This window comes from Tribolium madens, unplaced genomic scaffold (genome assembly GCF_015345945.1).
Source record: "Tribolium madens isolate multiple individuals breed KSU strain unplaced genomic scaffold, Tmad_KSU_1.1 Scaffold_71;HRSCAF=194;Tcas5.2_LG6, whole genome shotgun sequence".
NCBI classification, from domain to species: Eukaryota; Metazoa; Arthropoda; class Insecta; order Coleoptera; family Tenebrionidae; genus Tribolium; species Tribolium madens.
Window position 1 is genome coordinate 4,094,846 of NW_025401041.1, and position 18,371 is coordinate 4,113,216.

An 18,371-nucleotide genomic window follows, 5' to 3' on the forward strand; every position below is an offset into this window, starting at 1 on the left:
TATTGTTCAAAAAAATTATAAAATTTAAAAAAATCAATAAGAGATCATAGAATTTAGTTACATGGGTTTCAATTTAAAATATAGAAAGTTGAATATAGCCTAAGATAAACTATGACATTTAGAAAAATTCTGCAAAGCTAAAAAAACACAAATTATAGATCTTAAAACAGCAGTCTTAAAATAATTCTGCTAACTTTTTTATTTTTATTTACTTAATTTAAAATTCGAGGCTCATTGTCAATTTTTTTAATCTTTATTAAATTAGAATACATAAGTACCATTTTTTTTGTAGTAAATCAAAATTAATGGAAGTTCACTTGGTTTTCATGCGGTCACGAGATCAAACTATTAAACATTAATTTCATGTTGTTTATTTTATTATTCAAATACATTTATATTTTTTATTGATTAACACTTTGCTTCCCTAATTTTACTTTGACGCCATGTTTTCTCTTTATATTTCTTTATTTTTTTATTTTTTTCTCTTATATTGTGAGGGTTTAAAATTTAGAATTTGCGTATAATTGTGACTAAAAGTACTTTCGAAGACATCTACTAACAACCTAAAAAAAAAATAATTTTGATATATTAGAAACTGATTAAACAAACTGCAAGTAAATGTTTCAAAACCGTTATTTTGCGGATCTGTGTTTATTAAGACTTTTTTGTTTGTTTTGCTCCATACTATTACCTCCTGAAAAATTTTACAATCTTTTTTAACACTCAGTTTTTTTTTCAGATCGTTCCTAATCGAGGAGAAATGTCGTTTCCTCTCGAACTTCACTCTCAAGACTGCTGAAGTGGAAATCCCCGGCGAATTTCTCCTCCCCAAACACAATCACTATTATGTTCGTATTACTCGTTTTATGCCTCGTGTCGATGTAGTCCAGAAACACAATGCTGCCGCTCGACGTCTCTACATCCGTGGCCACAACGGTAAAATCTACCCTTATTTAGTGGTCAACGATTCGGGTCTTGTCGATGCTCGTCGTGAAGAACGAGTCTTGCAACTTCTACGCATGCTCAATCATTGTCTCGGTAAACAGAAAGAGACAGCACGAAGATTTTTGCATTTTACTGTTCCACGAGTCGTTGCTGTATCCCAACAAATTCGATTGGTTGAGGATAACCCCGCCTCCATCTCCCTATTGGACATTTTCAAAAAGGGGTGTGCCAAGTTGGGTATTGAGCATGATGATCCCATTCATTACTACTACGAGAGATTAGGTGGGGTGCAGAGTAGGGGTATAAAAGCGAGTCATCAATTGAGTAGGGATATTTTGAAAGGGGTACAAACGAATATGGTACCAAGGACGTTATTGAAACAATGGGCGGTGCAAACATTCCCATCAGCGACTGATTATTGGCAATTTAGGAAAATGTTTACGTTACAATTGGCGTTGGCTTGTTTTGCTGAGCATGTGTTACATTTGACGAGACTTAATCCCGATATGATGTATTTACATCAGGATTCGGGATTAATGAATGTGGCCTATTTTAAATTTGATGTGGATGATGGGACTGGAGAGTTTGGGGCGACTAGATCGGTGCCGTTTCGATTAACACCGAATATTGTTGAGTATTTGTCGAGTATTGGGATTAGTGGGCCGTTGACAGCATCGATGATTGCAACAGCGAGATGTTTTGTTTATCCGAATTTTAAAGTGATGGCGATTTTAAAACCGATTTTGAGAGATGAAATGGTTTTGTCGAGGATGAAGAAGCCGGAAGAAGTGATAGGGAATAATACGGAGAAGTTGAGCGATAGTGAACAGATTATTAATATGGTGAATAAGGCGGTGACGTCGATCTCGAGTCGTTTGAATAGTTTGGCGCATTTCGATGGAGCGGATAGTAAGGTACGTGGTGGTTTTTTTTCCCTATAATACTTGTAATTGTTTAATAACCAACAACCACAATCAAACAAGTTTTTCTAATCATTTTTGAGTTATTTACAACAAAGTAAAACAAGTTCGCTTATACGAGAAGTGAGTATCAACTTTGATATTTTAAATACAAAACTATGTTTTTGAGAGAATCAAAATTTCTAGCCCAGTCAAATTAGACAAAAATAGGGCGATCGGTGGAAAAAAATCCTAGAGAGTTAGGATTCTTTACACTTGGGTAGACATATATCAAAAGTCCCCGAGGGTGGTGACCGAGCTCGCGGAAGGGGAGGGGGCTAAAGGTGTCTTTTTTTTTGCTTATATCTCGGAAACTATCACTCCTATCGGTTTTTACTTTTTTATTAAAATTGAAGCTTACAAAATTTCCTACAAAAATGTTTTTTTGCATTGACTAACCGTAAGCGAGTTATAGAGCTGACAAAAAACTTCATTTAAGAAAATGTGTTTTATCCGCATTTAAAACAGAATTAATCTTGTGATTTGAAAAAATTAACAGTAAATTGAATTTATTAGTGCAACACTTCATTTACCAGTCGTCCTCATATGCTGCATCTTCGTCTTCAACTTAAACATTGAATACCGAATTTCAGTCTTGTCTTGTACAATATTAATAGCTAGATGATTTAATATCGATGATTTGAATAAAGCCTACAGTAAATTGAATGTATTGGGTCCAACAGTTTATTAGAGGGTGACACGGGGGTCTATCAGGTCTTCGGGTTCATTCTTATATGCTGAACTAGCATTTGCCTGCGACTTCGTCCGCGATTATTTCTGATATCAAATGGGAAAAAGTCCGTTTACAAAACCATTCCATAGGCTTAGGTATTTTGTAAAGCTGGATAATTATCTATGTTTTGTGTCGGATTCAGCTGTAGTATTCTCGTTCTTCGCATGGGCTATGTTTATGGATAAATGTTAAATGTTGATTTTCATAAAGTGTTTTAGTACACTTCTGCACTCTCAAAATTCCAAATTTCATGTTTCTAATTTCGTTTTTAAGCGTTTACACCCTACTTTATTTTGTTAAAATTTGAAAAGTGCACTTCTACACCCTCTAAGGATCATATTTTCCAAATTTTATGTTTATATATTCCTTTAAATGTGTACACCGTTTCATTCCCTTAAAAACTAATTTTCGAAAAATCTGATTTTAGTGCCCCTTTACACCTCTAAAGAAATTTTTGATTATGTTTTTATTATATTTTTATAAATTACAAGTTGCTTGTTAAAGCACTGTCAGAGTAACATAAGATAACTTGGATTGCAAATGCAAATCCTAATTAAAATTACATCAAACTTTGTTTTTTGGGTTGCATCGCCAGATCGTCAGGCTCATTATCTTATCTGAATTGCCCTGTATGCCTACCCAAGTGTAAAGAAAGCATTTAAAAAAAACTCCAACTTTGTTTGTCTAATTTGACTGGGCTATTTCTATATCTAAGTTTAACCGTTTTTGAAATATTTGAAGTTTTTTTTTAATTTATGGATTTGCACCTTCTTATTCTAAAATTGATAACTCTGCAATTTTTAATTATTTTCAAATCGTATTTGGGGATATGAAAGAGAAGGGTTCGATCTTTCTTTTGGTGTATTCATAATTGAAAAAATAATTAATAAACCTCGAAAATTTAAATTTACAACATCAAATACCCATAACTTATTTTTTTTTTATGAAATGGAGGAGAATTTGATTCTGTTTCGAATTGTATCAACATTCCCTATACCTATGTTTAATGGGTTTCAAGTTATCTTGACTTTATTTTACAATGCGAGAAATTTATTACTATTTATAGTTGTTTTCGCACAGTTTGTCATGGAAATATTTCTCAGTTTTTTACAAGTTTTAGTTTTTTTTTTCGCAAACACAATACAGGGTGATTCACATAACTTTCCGACCCTGACGAACTTTAAATGCAACACATACCCGGCACGGCGGCGGCGTCGTTATCCGACAGATAAGATTTTTAGACCAAACGCCATAGACGACGGACTGCAACGAATCCTGATACGAAATAAGAGTTATCAAAACGGTGGACAATAACCCACATGTCAGCCAGAGGCAAATTGGTCACTACGTAGTACCGATTGTTGTCGCTTAGACAAAGTTTACAAAACTCCGTTTGCAGATATGAAAATTCTGAAAAATATAATTCGTACTGCATGCCAAAAAATTACACCAGACATTTTAGTGAGAGTTCGACAGTCTTTTGTGACGCGCATTCAAGCATGTTTACAAAATAATGAACATCAGTTTGAAAATTTATTGCATTAAGTTCTCTAGTTTTTGTTTAGTTTTTTTGAGTTATTTCACTGTTTTTTTTACTATTTCACACATTTCACTGTTTCTTTACTAAAATAAGAATGTGTTGTTACTCCATTGTAGTCATTTATTTATTGATTGGCGCTATTAGATTTTTATGAGGGATGCCCAAATCTCAAAAAAGTTTACAATTATTAGTCTTTTTGAATCAAGTTATGATTGAGTAACGTATTACTGGTTGCATTTAAATTTCGTCAGGGTCGTAAAGTTATGTGAATCACCCTGTATAATTTATTTAATCTAAATTTAAATAACTTTGATTCTCTATTGCTAATTGAATTTCCCGCAATTTCTTGGTCGCATCCCTAGTTTTTGTTTTTTTCTGGAAAATTCTGGACACACACTTTTCCTAAAATTGAAAAACGTCCAAAACGTGGAGATTGAGCAATGCTAGCAAACGGAAATCTAATAAAAAAAAACTATCGGAAGCGTGAGTTTTATAGCTCAAAAAGGCCTAAAAGTCTCTAAATTAACATCAAAAAACATCACATAGGGTGCCTTGGATTTTTGACAGTTGTTGACATTTCGCGTAAATGTGGCTCATACTCTGGAGAAAATCAAACAAAAACGATGGTAAACGTCGCGTGTGAGTTGAAAAAACCAAAAAGGTGACGTAAATAGTGTTTGTGTGTTGTTTTTTTCTGAAAAGTGATTCTGTATCAAAGTACGATTGGTGCAAATAACTCAGACTCAGAGCAGCCGAAATCTCGTCGATTCGATTGACTCTATAAAATCCCTTTTGAAAGAATTTCTTATGCACATTTTCTGATTTGAGAAAGGTAGGTGATGATAGTGAATCGTGAACTTTTGTTTGAGGTCTAAAAAATTATTTCCGGTGTTTTGAAGAAAATACTTATAAACGTTCACGCGCATGCACATATTTTCCAAAAGTGGTAACTGCCAGATTTTTAAAATTGTTTTTCTTGGAAAATCAAATGACGAAAAAACGGTAATAAAAGTGATAAAAGTACGTAAGGGGGATTCATATAACGAAAATATAAAAATTGAGGTTAGGTACATTTGCAAATGTACAGTCGCGGCCATTGAAAAGTAATACACTTGACAAATAAAAAAATTTTGGCGTTGTAAACTTTCCCTTGAAACTGACAATCACTCTCATGTTTAAAATGTCACTAGAATCTTCTTCTTTGCTTTAAGGACAGTCATTTTGTTCACATTTATTTCTTCTGCGATGACTCGTATAGGGACATTGTCCCTTAATCCTTAATCTTGTAATAATAATAGATTTTTGTACATTCGACAATAGCGGCATTTTTAAATTTTCCTGACGGCGTCCACCACTGATTTGTCAAAAGTGACGTTTTCAGTGACACTGACAATCACGACGAAAAAATTACATTATGCAATTTTTTAAATTTTGAGAGGATGTGTCAAAATCCCGTGTATTATTTTTCAAATGTACATACTTCAACTACACCACTTAAATGTCATATTCGAGTGAATTTGTCAATTTGACATTGACAGTAACATTATCGTCGTCGTTGAAAGTTCTTTTGCAAGTATTTTTCGTTTATTGGTTGATTTCTTGCTTTTGTTCTGCGTCTCATTGGTTTTTTTAATAATTCCTTACGATTAAGTAACTTCCATGAAATCAGGCATAAATGCACTTGTGTTAGTGTAAAAAGTTGAAATAATGAGGGGTCACCGATAAAAATTAGCCCCCCATCATCCTTTACTTATTCTACAAAAAATGAGGCCAAACTTATAAAAAACCATTCAAATGCTGTTTTAGTACTTTACATATTGTGTGGCACAAACCACACTCTGTAAATAAAGTTGTGATTATTTGAGATATTTGAGGTAAATATGACCGTTTGTTTAAAAAGCCTATTATTTAATAAAGTAATTGACAACTTCTAACTCGTATATATTGAACCTAACGTCAAAAAAATTGACGTTTTGTCAACACGATGGAGAAACGTCAGATGACGCACCGGTCAACCCCCGTGATTTTTACCATATATTTATTATTCAATATCTTAAAAACTGTTGAGTGTAGTGTTTTCATGATTTTACACCTAGACGCTCATATTTCAAGCGTTTTTGCAACTTAAAGTTTGATCGATCATTCTCACGATTTTACCGGTGAACTCATCAAAAACTTAAAAAATTCTGAATTTATTAAAACTCAACTCATTAACATTATATGCACTTTTTTGAGTTTCTTATGACCTCTAGAAGTGTAAAAAACTACGATTTCATAATGGTTAAAAATGGCAAAGTTCCGATTTTTGAAGGAGGAAGATTCAAATCCAAAAATTTTAAAAAACTTTTATAGAGTAACTTGGGTAATTTACAAACTCAATAAAAACATAGCTTTCTATTTAAAATAACAAAGTTGGTACTTACTTCTGATATAACCAGAAGTGTCACCATCTTGAAAATATTTTCATTGAGCAGGACCTTATGGCTATACAGGGTGCGCCAGAACTCACGCCCCAGAGAAAAATGCCATATAAAGTAAGATACCAGGAACATGAAAAAAATGTTAAAAAAATGTTATCTATAAAAATTTCAAAGTTATGGGAGTTTAAACTTTGCACTTTGACTATTTATTTCTGTTGGAAAAATAATTTTCCAAATTTTTTTGCTACAGGCTATTATAAGAGGAAGCAAGGAAGCTCTATCCTAAATTGTAACTCTGTTCAATGTTATTTGTCGCTTTATTGGCAAAATTTTGGTACCTTTACTAAATAATTGTAAAAGAAACATATACAAGATCATCAGTATCATTAAATAGACATAAAAAATGTCGAATGTCAAAAAATAAATGTCAAAATTTATTGACAGAATTTTTTAAACATTTTTTCCATGTTTCTATCTTACTTGAAATTGTTTTCTGGGGCGCGAGTTCTGGAGCACCCTGTTTGTGATTTTATAGATAAATATCATTGGCAGAATTAACATAACGTAAGGTTTAGCAGGATCAGCATGTTATTTTAATACAAAAATATCAATGTTATGTATGAATAATAAAATTTGAAAAGCTAAAATATAAGAAATTACAATAAAGTACATAACTATGAACAAAAATGAAGAATTCGAATTAAAAACTTACTTGTAAATTCACAGTTTAAGCCCAAAATAAATCAGAAGAAAATCATAAATGAAAAATATTAAAAAAAAACTACAGGGTGAATATAAAGTATGGAACCAAGCGGTTTTATTTTTAATCATTTGCCTCCGGAAAATAATAATTAATATAAATTAAAGTAATATAAACAATGTGATCGTAATTTCAGAACGAAATTTTGTTTTGTTTTTGAGTTATGCGATTTTTTTTGTCAAAATTGCAATTTATGTGAAAAAATTAAAAATAAAGCAGATAGTTGTAATCCTTAGAGTATAGCTTTTATGAGAAAAATGATTTTATAGTGGGTTGCCATTTAAAAAAAATAATTTTTTTGTAGAACTCAAAAATAAAAGGAAATTTCGAAAAATTTTATTCTTGTTAAATCATCACATTTTTATAGTACTTTAGCACTCATCAACTAGTTTTTTCAAAAAATAAATAGTTTAAGGAAAAAACGTTTGGTTCCATACTTTTTATTCACCTGGTATAATGTTTAAAGTTGTTTAGGTGCCAGATGAAATGTGATAACAGTTTGTCTCTTTCATTATGATCAAGATGTATCTTGATAATGACAAAAGTTAAAATACTTGTCATATTATCCATCATAACCGAATAAATCTTATTTATAATAATTAATTATATTTGGTTTTTTATCATCTATCAACCTTCAGACAGATTCTATCGTAATAATTGTATGAATTTTTATCTCAGCATCAATTATTTACAGTATTTTTCTAATGTGTGGCTTTTGTTTTATAAGTATGTACAGTGACTCGTTACAATTGGCGAGAATTTTGAATGCGCAGTTGATTCGCAAGCTGTTTCATACGCGGGAACTTCAACACTTTCCAGTGGCGTCACATAAGCAGTTGCTTTTACTGGGACAGTTTACAAGATCTTAATTACGATGAAATTTTTATCAACATTGCTGTATTTTATATTTTGCTTATAAGAAATGAGTAAAAAAACAATAACCAGAAATGTGAAAAAATAAATGTGTCATTTTCTTTAAATCAACTGAAAGCTATTTTTCTAAGATCTAAACGATTAATTTTTTTCATAAAAAAACTTCTCAGAAGGATTTGAAACAATGTGTGTTATATTTTTTCACAAAACATGCAAAAGCAATCAAGATAAGAAAATAAAAGAAAGATATCAAAGAAGGCGGAAAGTTTACTTTTTACCATTTTTAAATCTATTTTTGCTTATTTTGTAATTACAGTATTGTCATTATTGTTATCTGCTATAATTTTTTAATATATCAAAGATATTTTCGTTGTAAAACATGCAATTTGTTTATCTTTTATTATCAGATTTTTTACCTAAATGAGGGTAAATACAATCATTGTAAATAAATACTCGTAAAGCTCAAAAATCATCTTTGTAAAGAAAATTGTTCTAGTTTCTCTTATTAGAATTTTTTATAACAAAAATGAACATGATTCCAGTAGGAAAATTTTTCTTTTTCTAATGTTTTATCAGCATTTTTTTGTAAAATTTTTATCATTAATTAACTTTTAACTTGTTCTGATTAGGATACATTTGATTAGATTACATTATGTTTATTATTGCAGGTTTCAACTCTTGTAAATGCAGCAATCAGTCACGACAACTTATGCCGGATGGACCCAGCATGGCATCCCTGGCTGTAAACTTTAGTATTATTTACTTTTAAAGTGATATTTTTGGTAAAAATAAAATGTTAAAAATAACTGTTTCATTCAAATGACCCCTTCAACAAAATTATCAACATTTTAATCACTTATTACTCAATTTGTTGTTGCTTTAGAATGTTTCCTGTCTTTGCATATGGAGAGAAAATGACGTAAGAGTTAATTATAAAGCGTCATTGGGGTATTTTTACATTAAAGCGGGAACACTGAAATATAAAAACCTCCACTTGTAAATTCTATGAAAGCTTTTCTTTTATTGTGTTTACCTGTTTGCAGTGTTGTGCAAACACTGGATGCTCTGACAAGTATTTAATTACACCGCACTTATTTATGAACGATAAATTAGTGGTGAACTTCCATAAATCAAACTTGAGTTATTTTTTTCCGAATCAATTAGAAATGACAATGTTTTTGCCCCTTTGAGTGTAATCTCGCCGATTCTAATAAGTTTTCAGTAGTAGTTACAATATGTTTACGGGTTTTGATTTTTTATGAAATGTCCACGATTGGTGATATTTTCGTCTGAGATAAGTGACGATTACAAATCTACATATTATATATAGCGACATCTCTTAAAAAAGCTGCACATTTTCGGTGTTGCTAACGTTAATAGTGGATTGTGGCACAATGGTTGATTGTGGGTCAAGAGGTGAAGTGATGGCGAAAAATACGGTGTTCAAGAGATCGGTTACCAAACAGGTAGGTAATTTTTCCAGCCAATTGGGGTAACAAATTTTCGTATTTTTGCAAAAATCAAATTTAAATTAAAACAAAAATATCTAATCGCTACCTTGACTCATGTGTCAGTTTAAGTTTTTTTTGCGATTGTACAATTTTGTCTAAATTTTTGGGCCAATTTTTTTTGGCCAACAGTGACACAAATTTTTTTGTCAATGTGACAACTAACACAATAATTTATTATAAAAAATACTGTGATAACCATAGTAAATAAATTTGGTGATTAAAGTTAAATATTTTTGTTCAAACTTTAATTTGGTAACTGCTACGAAAAATATAAAATATATATAAAATAGTTAATTAACAATTAAGTTTGTAAATAATATTTTGATTATTATAAATGTCGCAAATAATATGAAAAATCAACTGAAAAAACTTTAAATGTCAAAATTTTCTGTACCTAAACTTACTCTAATTAAAATCCGAATTAATTTATTTTTTATGGCAAATTGTGGCACTTCTTTTAATTCTTTAGCTTTCTATATTTGATTCGATCAAAATTTTTTATGCTTTGCATTTGATCATTTTTTTGTTTTTATAACAGAAAAAGCACACTATAACTTTATATTTTTACATTTAATGTATTATTTTGTTTTTTGGAAACACTTGCTATCTACATTTTTTGATAAATTGTATTTTTTTTTAATTTCAACTCTCATCTTTAGATTGTACTATTTTTTTACAATATTGGCGATTTTAATTCTTTTATTAAAAAAAACAATATAGCAAACAATGAATAAAATATTAAAGAACTTTTGATTATGAATAATTTATTTATTTTGGATAGTTATTTTTGATAGTTAGTTTTGATAAACGTCACTATTTATTGCACTATTTAACATAAAAAATGGTAACGTTGTTGGCCACTAAAAAAGCCTTTCAAGCTTTTATTACTATTATTTTTTAATTTTTTTTATCGATTCTACAGTCAAGTGTCTCAGATTATGTGATAAAAAATCCGGTTAAATTATTACTTTCCAAAGATGTTTATCAATAATCACGCACTTAACTCTGATTTATTCTGGACACAAACAATACCACCTCTTATCATCCACGAATCTCAAACGTGCAAATTCCTATTCCAGGTCCTTCTCGGCCTTCTGACCAATTTCTCAAGCATTGCACCTAGCATGAGTCTTGGCTTCTCAGCAGTTGCTCTTCCGTTTCTCACTCTAGACAGCGACCAAGCATCATGGTTTGGTACAACTACATCACAATACCTTTGACCATAACATTTATTTTTCTTTTAATTGTAGCAAGTATAGCATCATTAGCGACACCTTTTGGGTGTTTATTTTCCGGCCCAATTTCGGATAAATTCGGCCGAAGACGGGCCATGTACTGTGTTAACATTTTCTGTTTTATCGGCTGGTTGCTCATAGCCTGGGCTTACTACTGGCCACAACACCAGTACGTTATTCTTTTGTTTGGACGACTTTTGACTGGGCTATCGACGGGGCTATCAAGTGCCCCAGCGACTATATACATGGCGGAGATTGCAAGTGTTAACCTAAGAGGAGTGTTTTGCACGTGGAATAGTATAGCGTTTTCTTTGGGGGTCCTTATTGTCTACTTTTTGGGTTTTGTTCTACAGGTAATAAAGGTTTGTGACTGGGCTAAAAATCGAAATTTGTACTTGTTTCAGGACAATTGGGGTCTTATCAGTTTGATAACTGCTGTTTTTCCATGTGTTGGCATGGCTTTTGTGACGTTTTTGGTGCCGGAATCGCCATCTTGGCTTATTCGGAAGGAACGATTCGATGAAGCGAAAGACAACATGTGCAAGATTTTCGGTACTAAAGAGTACATCCCGGAAGTGGCACAAGAAATTGACAATTTGGTCCGGAACAGAGGGGTCAAAACTAGTAAACAGAAAACGATACTCCAACAAGTCGCCAAAAAAATTAAATATTTAACACGGAGCAATTGTTTGAAGCCTTTAAGCCTCGTTGTTGGGTTTTTCTTCTTCCAGCAATTTGCCGGTACTTTTGTTATAGTTTTCTATGCGCTAAATATCGTCAAGGAGGCCGGGGTTGAAATGGATCCTTACGTCACAATTGTCATGATTGGTGCAGTTCGCTTGTTTTCCGCCATTTTGGTTAGTTATATAAGCAAAATTTTTGGTCGGCGGCCATTATCGATAGTTTCCGGTTCGGGGATGACATTTTGTATGATGGCTCTTGCAGGGTACATTCTTGCCCAAACTCAGGGTAAAGTACCGGAAACGACACAACAGTCACTTGTTTTTCTTCCGGTTGCTCTTCTTTTGTTATATTTCTTCACAAGTACTGTCGGTTTTCTACCAATGCCTTTTGCAATGGCGGCTGAGCTGTTTCCGGCTAAAATTCGTGGTACTGCCACCGGACTTGCGTCAGGAATTGGGTACTTTTTCAACTTTATAACTGTCAAAATTTACCCCACTATGATTTCGGGGATTGGTCGAGAAGGAGTTTTCTTTTTTTATGGTTCAATGAGTCTGGCTGGTACCTTTTTTGTGGTGGCACTCCTGCCAGAGACTAAAGGGAAAACTTTGCAAGAAATTGAAGAGTATTTTGGTAAAAAACCGTCAAAGACGAATTCGCTACTTAAAGAACCTGTCTAAGCACCACTCATATCAGTAGATATATCCTAGATTTAAGTTTCCCAACTGTGATATTTCCTATAAAATAAGTTAAATTGATCAATTGTAAAATATTTATTGGAAAATGATAAAATACAATCTCAACATTTGGTAGTCTCTGTGTGATTACAAAACCCGTTATTAACAAACCCGCCTTCCTTGATTTCCGTATAGTTAACATTTTGACATTTCGTGTTTGGCCATGTTGGATCCTCCCTTAATTCCTTTTCAATTTTCAAATAAATTTGTCTCGACTTTTCCAAAATTCGGAATTTGGGTCGCACAAATTTAAATAAAAGAATATCAACAAATACGTCTTCGATGATGACACAAATTACAAAATTGACAAACGCCATAACCAAAATGGCGACTCTCCCATCATATAATGGCGGCATTTGTAATTCTAACGCTTCGATAACCCAATGAACAGGATCCAAAGTGATGTAAGAACAAACCCCAATCATTAAAATAATGGCAGAGAGGAAAATAAAGTTGGTATAGATGGGTTTCCGGTATGGTTTGCCTTTGGAAAATACCACCGCCATTATGATGTATTGAAACATTGACACGCAATAAACGGCATAATTTTCGTAACATCTATACATAGTGCTATCTTTAGGGTCAAAAATGAAGGGAACAAACCAATCGTATGTTTGTATGTGATAGTAGGCAAAAATTTGCACGGCCACTGTCACCAACATGAAAAGTATAATCGATGCTAAGGGAACAAAACTCAAGAGTGACGTCATCGGGGGCCCGTTGTGTAACTCATCATACGCTCTTGTTTTACCAAAGAATGAAGCAAAATTTAAAATGAGACAAATGTCAATGAATAAGAATTGTAGTGACGTTAGGTTGGTATCAATCGCGTATAGAATAATAACTGAGGCAAATTCGGTAAGACTGTAACACAGCATGAGTTTAAAAACACCGAAAGATGTCACCAGAGCGGCACGGCCCTCTTTAATTACTTCAGTGGTGCATGAAATGTTAGGTTCTTGTGAAGTAAAAGGTGAAGCAACACTTGATTCGGCTTCTGAGAGCGAAATTCCGACATTTGCCGCCTTGAGGGCGCCACAATCGTTGGCACCATCACCACACATGGCTGCAACACTTTAAATAATAAAAATCCCTAATTCGTTGTTTGTCATTTACCAACATAGTAGCCTAAATTTTGTAACTCTTCAACTAATTGTTGTTTTTGTAAACCAGACATTCGGGCAAAAACAACTCCTTTTGTGAGTATTTTGGGTATATGTTCGGGGAAGTACCGATTGAGGTCAGTCCATGTGTTCCCCGTCACGACTAAATGATACTTTCGCTCCGCTATTTTTTCAATATCTTCGATTTTGGTACCAGTGGGCGTGGCGTCAGTTTCTTGGTACTTCACAGTCGCCATGTCTGTTTTGGTTGGTTTGGTTGTGATGACGTCAATGACGCTATAGCCCGATTGGATGATTCCACAGTCACGTGCCACACTCACAGCCGTCTGGATGTTATCCCCCGTCACCATGACAATCTTCATTCCGGCGTTTCGTAACTTTTGGATGACACTCCCGGTTTGGGGTTTTAACCGGTTTTCGAGGACTATCAAACCGACGAATTGAAGGTCGCATTCGATTTCTTCCCGTTGCAATTTAGGGATTTTGTGGAAGGGGATGTTGGTTAGTTTTTTGGTACCCATACCGATGACGCGGTACCCTTGCTCAGTGTAGGTTTTGAGCCGGTTGAAGATTCCCTCAGGGACGGTTTCTGGTTTGGAAAGGGAGATGATCATTTCGGGGGAACCTTTAGTGAAGGATTCGAAGTAGTCGGAACCCAGGGTTCGGCAAATAACACTCATACGTTGCAGAGTTGAGGAGAATTGGTACTGATGGATGAGGCCGATTTCGATGTGGGGGGTGTCGGGGGAGTTTTCTTTGAGGATTGTGGGTACCAAAAGATCGTATTTGGAGGTGTCCGAGATGGTGGGTTCCTCCAGAATCCAACCAGTTGACTCAAACATCTAGAAACAAGTCCTGATTTGAATTTTACACAAGGAAATTTTTACCTTGATATCCAGGGGATCCCCACACAGTTCCCCGTCGATCAACGTCAACGAATGACATGTCAACATTCCCCTGAAAAGTAGGGAATTTTTCGACATTGCTTTTATTTCCTTGACTGGTTTTTCAATCCTGCTGTCTTCAACCGGTACCACCCCCCACATATCTAATCCATCTTCGGTCAAAGTTCCTGTCTAAACAACACAATCAAAAAAGTCAAGCACAAATCATTACCAACCTTATCAAAACAAACACAATCAACGGAACCGGAAACGTTAATTACTCTCGAATTTATACAATAAATGTGTTTCTTTTTTAACCGATTTAAAGCGTAGAGTTTGCCAACGGTCATGGCAGCTGGGAGGGCAGGAGGAATGGCTATTGTGACCAAATCGAGGGCCTTGATGAGGATATCCAGAGGTGCAATGTCTCTAGAATACTACAAAAAATAAATGTTGAACTTGAAATGGAGTGGTACCTTGGAAAAAATTGTGTAAAAGAACCCCAACAAGGCTATAACTGATAAGATCATGATAAATTTATAGCTGTCTTGATCAAATTTGAAATCAGCCGGTGGTGGGTATATTATACTCCTCACTAATTGACCCTTAGTGGTCAAGTACCCGGTTCTAATAACCACAGCAAGTACCGGTTCGGTGCCATAATACCGAGTCTGTATTATTTTGGTACCACAAAATAACGTATGGTTCCCGTGTTCCTTAACATGGTATAATTTATCGTTGTTTGGAAGTGCTGTTTTGGTGACAGGTACCGACTCTCCTAAAACGGTACCACATTACTTCAATACAACTTTTTGATGAAATTTAGTACCCGTGAGCATACTTTCGTTCACTATACAGTTACCATTGAGTAAAACAGCATCGCATTGCATGTCACAACCATGCGATGGTATCACAATTACGTCACCCGGTACCAATTCGGTTGTTGGTATTTCGTCAAAAGTACCATCGCTCCGACTTACCATGATTTTGTCAGCGGTGTTTACGGTACCTTTGAGGTTTTCTTGGCTCTAGAAAAAAACAATTTATTATTTTACTACCACTACAGTGGTAGTAGTACCTTTCTGGTTTGTATGATAGAAGTCGAAATGCCAAAAACGGACATTATTACTATTGCTATGGTGTAGTAATAGTAGGCTTCGGCAAACCATACTACAAGACTGAAAAGTTGGAAGATGTAAAAGGGAGTCAAAGCTTCAAGGACTAAAAGGGTGAGGATGCTTTGCACAGGTACGTTGATTTCATTGGTACCATAAGTGATTCGTTTTAAATTTTGTTCGTCTTTTTTGTAACCTTTCTGGTCATGAAACTCTCGACATGCTATGCCTTTGTCTAAACCTGACAATTTGATAAATTTGTACTTTTCGTCATCCCAGACATAGGTCAGTTTTTTGCACCGTACAATTCGTACTTTTGGGAGTCCTAAAAAAGTAAAAAGTGTTTTTTTTTTTGCTACTTGAAGCTAAATTATGTACGTTTTCGACTACCGTCATGTAGATAGACATCAAGAAGGTTTCTTTCTGTTTCATTTTTAAAAATAAGGCCATTTATGCTAATAATACTATCGGTTTTCCTCAATTCATTTCCGGTACTAGTCAAAATTTCAACATCTTTCACAAAATACGTCTTGAATTTGTTCTTGTATTTATCCTTGAAACAACAGTTTTTATAATTGATAAGTGTAGCTTAAGGGTACTCACAGTGATTAGTACTTTCTCTGCTCGGCCTAAAGGACATTTAGAATGGCTCGCGTACAACTGCCATTGCGGGTACCAATGAAAAATAAGTCTCAATATTCCAAAAGTGAGGACATAGAACGTCCACGTGATACATTTCTTCAAGTTGTTGGACGTGTAACCAGAAATTTCCTAAAAAATACAATGACTTTCGAGGGGAAGTACCGATTATTATTTATACCATTTGGTCTTCTTCCCCGAAATTGAGGTAGTGTGTTTTAGTTTTATTGTTTGATACGGTGCCATTGTGTTTTGAAGTTATTCCATTTCGTGTTGTCGTACCTATAAAATTACACGTTAATTAAGCTAACCACAAAATAAACTTTTCAGAATGCTATTACGTTTTATAATTTTTGGCGTAAAAAATGATTTGACACTCCCGAGTTGTGTGTTTGATTTTTTCTACCACCATGTTAATAGGCGCGAAGGTAATTTCTTGCAGTTCAAGGTGCTGAACTTTTGGAATCTGTTCCTCTTTTTTTAACAACTATTACAATTTCCGGTTATTTTAATTATCTAACGTCACAAGTTATTAATAAACTTTGACTTTCTTATTAATTATAATTATATTATTATATTATTATAATTTCTCAAATAGTTTCTAAATATTATGTCACGTGTCGCGTATTGTTTTTTATCATTCTTAATGGTCTTAAGATTAAAAAATCCTTTAATCAGGTTATATTTTTGGTAAAAACAAAAATTTGCAAATGCAGTTTAATCTGGTCCAAACGAGGTTAAAACAGTATTTTAAAGAATTTCAAACAGAAAATTTTATTAACAAGTAATAAAATTTTTAATTTGGTTTTAAAATTAATTGATTTCAGAAAGTTATATATTGATTTTTGATCTCTGTCTCGAGGAATATAAATTCATAAAGTTGTTAAGAATCAATTAATGGATATGTTGCAATGTTCCGAGTAAGTTTTATCAGTAAATTACCAAATAATGCACGTTTTGTTTGTTTATTTATCGATTATGTATTTAAAATACACACTTTTTATCTTTAACTTTATCAGTTTTCAAATTTTTGCTTTCTTTGTTACATTACAAGGAAATTTAGTTTAATATGTGTCACCAAAGAAAATAAAGAGGATTTAAATCGGTATTTCCTGGTGGCCTAATTTTTCTACGAAAATTTAGAAGGTGAAGAGATTTATTTTAAATTTCCAGATTTCAGAACTCCAGATAAAATCAATGTGGTATAAGTCTGCACCTTCCGGTGGCTTCTACCAACTTTCTTGAATTCTTGCATGTCTTCGGCGCGTGTTTCTAAATGCGCAACAGTTTCATAATTCAACCTAAATTTTTAATCTCTGATCGATCACAAATCTCGTGAAAGTGAATCATTTGAAAAAATTTAGTGACCCATAAATGACACCCTGGACTAAAACAAGCTGGCAATTTATCATAATTAGGTGACCTTGGATATCATAGGTCGCTAGATTCAATAATATGAGCGATTATATCATAACTCTCTTCCGCATTTCGGATTTTTTTAATGAAAAAAATTTGTGGTTTTCTGAATGAGGGATGGATTTTTGCGATTTTTTTTTGTTTGGAGTCCAGTTTTGTTTTTTTTTTGAAAATTGTACTTACTTTTCCCACCAAATTCCTTCACCATACCGCAATAACGGCAACACGATTTGTATTGTATGAAATTATTAACGAAACACTTTCACTTTAGAACATGAGTGGAGTCGGTCTTGTGAAAAACCGTACTGGCATGGTTTGCACACATTTGACAATACCTTGTCGTTTAAAAAAGAAGGGGAGGACATTTAATTTATTCGCAAATAGACACCCAATTATGTTTTTTTCTTTGTTATATTTATTGTCTTATCTTTATGATTTTACAATCCTGCATTAGACTTAGACTTGGTTTTATCTTTTTGATAAGAAATTAGAATTTCTAATTGGGTTTTTTTGAATTGGTCAAAGGTAGAAGTGGGTACGATTATTAGCTTTCTAGTAGGAACCAGTTTTGTTTACGCAAATGTTTTTTTCAATATTTTTGGCAAATATTTTGATGGCGAATTTTAAATTACATAAAGTGCGGTTTTGTTACCGTTTGCATGATTTTATCAAGGTCATAGTTGTCATTAGTGCAACATAATAACAAACATTAACATAATAACTGTTTTGTGTAAAATTTACTTTCAGGTAGGTTCTTTGTGGTTTCACAAAAATATAATAGGTATTTAGGCAAACAAAT

The 18,371-nt window shown here is 33.3% G+C and overlaps 3 protein-coding genes across 3 annotated transcripts in view; 2 read left to right on the plus strand and 1 right to left on the minus strand.

The window, feature by feature from the left end:
- LOC123009073 (transcription-associated protein 1) overlaps positions 1–9,030 on the plus strand; it is a 28,422-nt gene extending 19,392 nt beyond the window's left edge. Inside the window, exons 16-17 of the mRNA XM_044405193.1 lie at positions 740–1,859; positions 8,899–9,030. Of these exons, the coding sequence (XP_044261128.1) occupies positions 740–1,859; positions 8,899–8,976 (1,198 nt within the window). The 3' untranslated portion in view covers positions 8,977–9,030. The remainder of the gene's footprint in view (positions 1–739; positions 1,860–8,898) is intronic.
- Positions 9,031–9,352: 322 nt separating this feature from the next.
- LOC123009082 (facilitated trehalose transporter Tret1-2 homolog) lies at positions 9,353–12,469 on the plus strand. Its single transcript, XM_044405205.1, has 4 exons — positions 9,353–9,696; positions 10,821–10,935; positions 10,992–11,329; positions 11,381–12,469. The coding sequence occupies exons 1-4, from the start codon at positions 9,625–9,627 to the stop codon at positions 12,335–12,337; spliced, it is 1,482 nt and encodes a 493-aa protein (XP_044261140.1). The 5' UTR covers positions 9,353–9,624; the 3' UTR covers positions 12,338–12,469.
- On the minus strand, positions 12,416–17,894 carry LOC123009074 (polyamine-transporting ATPase 13A3-like). The gene is made up of 11 exons (XM_044405194.1): positions 17,756–17,894; positions 16,338–16,438; positions 16,121–16,288; positions 15,896–16,070; positions 15,481–15,842; positions 15,232–15,430; positions 14,879–15,180; positions 14,639–14,839; positions 14,406–14,594; positions 13,511–14,360; positions 12,416–13,460 (listed from the first exon to the last, which is right to left on the minus strand). Exons 1-11 carry the CDS (start codon positions 17,778–17,780, stop codon positions 12,457–12,459), a joined length of 3,576 nt encoding a protein of 1,191 aa, XP_044261129.1. The 5' UTR covers positions 17,781–17,894; the 3' UTR covers positions 12,416–12,456.
- Between the last annotated feature and the right edge of the window lie 477 nt (positions 17,895–18,371).

Bases quoted from the DNA above. Each gene is read 5' to 3' on its own strand.
- LOC123009082 (XM_044405205.1), top strand. From the start codon at position 9,625: ATGGTTGATTGTGGGTCAAGAGGTGAAGTGATGGCGAAAAATACGGTG. The intron at 10,936-10,991 runs GTACAACTACAT...TTTTAATTGTAG, and splicing joins CGACCAAGCATCATGGTTTG to CAAGTATAGCATCATTAGCG. The intron at 11,330-11,380 runs GTAATAAAGGTT...TACTTGTTTCAG, and splicing joins TTTTGGGTTTTGTTCTACAG to GACAATTGGGGTCTTATCAG.
- LOC123009074 (XM_044405194.1), bottom strand. From the start codon at position 17,780: ATGGTGAAGGAATTTGGTGGGAAAA. The intron at 16,071-16,120 runs GTGAGTACCCTT...TGTTGTTTCAAG, and splicing joins CAGAGAAAGTACTAATCACT to GATAAATACAAGAACAAATT. The intron at 15,431-15,480 runs GTACTACTACCA...GTTTTTTTCTAG, and splicing joins CTATCATACAAACCAGAAAG to AGCCAAGAAAACCTCAAAGG.